The sequence below is a fragment of the Oryzias melastigma genome, linkage group LG19 (assembly GCF_002922805.2).
Source record: "Oryzias melastigma strain HK-1 linkage group LG19, ASM292280v2, whole genome shotgun sequence".
NCBI classification, from domain to species: Eukaryota; Metazoa; Chordata; class Actinopteri; order Beloniformes; family Adrianichthyidae; genus Oryzias; species Oryzias melastigma.
This window is the reverse complement of record NC_050530.1, coordinates 2594687-2597673: the sequence shown is the minus strand read 5'-3', so window position 1 is coordinate 2597673 and position 2987 is coordinate 2594687. Positions and strand designations below refer to the sequence as shown.

At 37.1% G+C, this 2987-nt stretch overlaps 1 protein-coding gene across 1 annotated transcript in view; it reads right to left on the bottom strand.

Moving 5' to 3' along the window:
• The window catches only part of LOC112154486 (ras-related C3 botulinum toxin substrate 1), a 10248-nt gene that overhangs the window by 1546 nt on the left and 5715 nt on the right, over positions 1-2987 (bottom strand). Inside the window, exons 4-5 of the mRNA XM_024285454.2 lie at positions 2090-2152; positions 1845-2004 (exon numbers count right to left, since the gene is read on the bottom strand). Of these exons, the coding sequence (XP_024141222.1) occupies positions 1845-2004; positions 2090-2152 (223 nt within the window). The remainder of the gene's footprint in view (positions 1-1844; positions 2005-2089; positions 2153-2987) is intronic.

The window sequence follows — 2987 nt, the reverse complement described above, 5'->3', positions numbered from 1 at the left end:
GATTTTTTATTTTATTTTTTAGGCTAATTGGAGTTTAATATTTCAGGTGCATGCCAGCTATTTTGGCTAAATTACGTTTTTTTCCCCAGTTTTTAAGGCTAATTTAGCATTTAGCTTAATTTTTAGCCAGCTATCAGCTTCAGCATCTTCAGCTATCAGCTTCAGCATTTTCAGCTATCAACCTCAGCGTTTTTAGCTATCAATTTCAGCATCTTCAGCTATCAGTTTCAGCATTTTTAGCTATCAATTTCAGCATCTTCAGCTATCAGCTTCAGCGTTTTTAGCTATCAATTTCAGCATCTTCAGCTATCAGCTTCAGCATTTTTAGCTATCAATTTCAGCATCTTCAGCTATCAGCTTCAGCGTTTTTAGCTTTCAGTTTCAGCATCTTCAGCTATCAGCTTCAGCATTTTTAGCTTTCAATTTCAGCATCTTTAGTTATCAGCTTCAGCGTTTTTAGCTTTCAATTTCAGGATCTTCAGCTATCAGTTTCAGTGTTTTTAGCTTTCAATTTCAGCACCTTCAGCTATCAGCTTCAGCATTTTTAGTTTTCAATTTCAGCATCTTCAGCATATTTAGCTTTCAATTTCAGCATCTTCAGCTAAAATCTTCAGCATCTTTAGCTTTCAATTTCAGCATCTTCATCTATCAGCACTAGCGTCTTCAGCAGCCAAATTCAGCTTAAGGCATTCACACCAGCATTTTTGCAGGTAATACTATATATCTAGTTTTTAGTTAGTTTAAAGCTAATGATGGTTAAGATTTGTGCTTCACATCCAGTTTGCGCTTGACCTGATTAGTCGACGAATCTGCAAAAATAAGTCAACTATTAGAAATTATTATTCAACTAAACAGAAATTATTTTTGCTTTTACACTTTTTGTCAAATTTGTAACCAAATTAATACATTAAATGGATTCAAACTGTTTTTTACTTGCTGTATAAGTTCACACCTTTTCAAAATATTTACAGATTTACCATAAAGCCTGAACTGTAAAGCTACGTCCACACCAGGAAGATCCCTTAAAGAACGTGTGTTTAAATGGAAACGCTGTATAATTATACAGCAGGGCTGGGTATCGATTATAATTTCCAGAAACAATTCGATTTGATGTACAAAAGCCTAGATCGATTCCGATTTCATTTTTTTTTTCGATTCTTCCATTCTGCTTCTCCTGGAGGGCGTTTTAGTTTGGCCACTAGGTGGCGATCGCACTATAGAAGCATAGTTAATTCAAGAAGAAGAAGAAAGTATGAGCAAAAAATGTGATTTAGACCACAAATGGTTATTTTAAAAATGTTTTCTTAAAAGATTTTGGAAATTTATGCCTGTAAGTTTATAAAGATGTTCATTTAGTCAGAAATGTGTGTTTATATCGACCGAGCGTTAGCATAATCCATCCTATGGGAAATTCCATTAAAAGCTAGCATCAAGCTTAGCATTGTGTGCTAAATCGATTTATGTTTTTATGAATCAATTATCGATGAGTGTTGAGTGGGCAGGGTTTGAAAACCACCAAATGGTTTCTGAGCGCGGCTGTGTCTGTAGCTCACCCCTCCCCCTGGCAGACGATGAGCTAGGCGGCCGCCCTGGGCGCCATCTACTGGTGGGGGTGCCAAATTGTAATGATTTTTTTTTCTTTAATAGTTTGATACATTGCTAATTTTGAGTAAAATGTTAAAAAAAAGTGTAATAACTAAAACCAGAATAAAACCATAAGGAATGTTGAAGTGGTGCGAATGTTGCGATTTGTATGAAAAAAAGAGCCCGAAACGGCACGTTTGCTTCATTGAGGACGTGTGAACGTAGCTTTAAGGCATAAATAAATGTGGATCCAAACTGACTTATTTCCTTGGCCATGGCCAAACCCTGCGGGTAGATTATCGGGGAGAGCTTCTTCTCCTTCAGCTTTTCGATGGTGTCCTTGTCGTCTCTCAGGTCCAGCTTGGTGCCCACCAGGATGATGGGCGTGACCGGACAGTGGTGTCTGACCTCCGGGTACCACTGCAGACGGAGTTTCAGAGCAGAACGAGGCTTTAGTTTACCGTTTCTTCAGATGACATAAGTCTGGAGATCTCTGGAATCTCACCTTGGCTCTGACGTTTTCAAACGAGGCGGGACTGACCAAGGAGAAGCAAATCAGGAAGACATCCTGGGAAGAAGAACGATAGAGATGAGATTCAAGTCACAGAGAGCAGATTGTTCTGCAGACAAAAGCAGCTGAACAAGAGATTTCTTCAGGCTGTATGGGGACTGTGGATACACGGCTCTGCTGAGCGTCTGACCTCACAATCGAGTCCAGAGAAAGACTCCAAGTGTTTTTTCTGAGGAACAAAACGGAGCAGAACTAGACGACTCTTTGTCACCACTACTGTTTCTAATTATCTCCTAAGATTTTCAAATTTCACGTAAAAAACAAACAAAAAAACATTTTTTCCCCCATTTTATTTATAACCTGATTCCAAATGACGTTTTATTTTGAAAAACTTCTGGATTCTCTCCAACACATCCGACTCATTTTCTTAAAGCGGTTCCGCAGAAATCTCAAATCTTGTGAGCCCTTAATGCACATATCTCAAAGTTAAGGCCCGGGGGCCGGATCCGGCCCTCCAGATCATTTTATTTTATTCTTATTAAATTAATGTTATCTTGCTCTCATTTCTAACTTGTATAATTTTGACAGAATATATTTTTATAGAGAGTAAAATATTGAAAGTTATTTAAGTTTTAAGTTGATTTAATCTGGAATAATATTTCTGTGTTTGTATTATTCATAATTATGTTAAAAAGTTACAGTTTTAAAAAAATGGCGTTCTGCTAGATTTTTGGACTATTTTGGCATTTACTAAGACTTTTTAGGCTATTTTGGAGCTAATATTTAAGCCTCATGCTAGCTGTTTTAGCTAATTTAAGCTTTTTTTTCAGTTTTTTAGGCTTTTTTGAAGCTTAGCTATTTTTTTAGCTACATGCTAGCTGTTTTGGCTAAC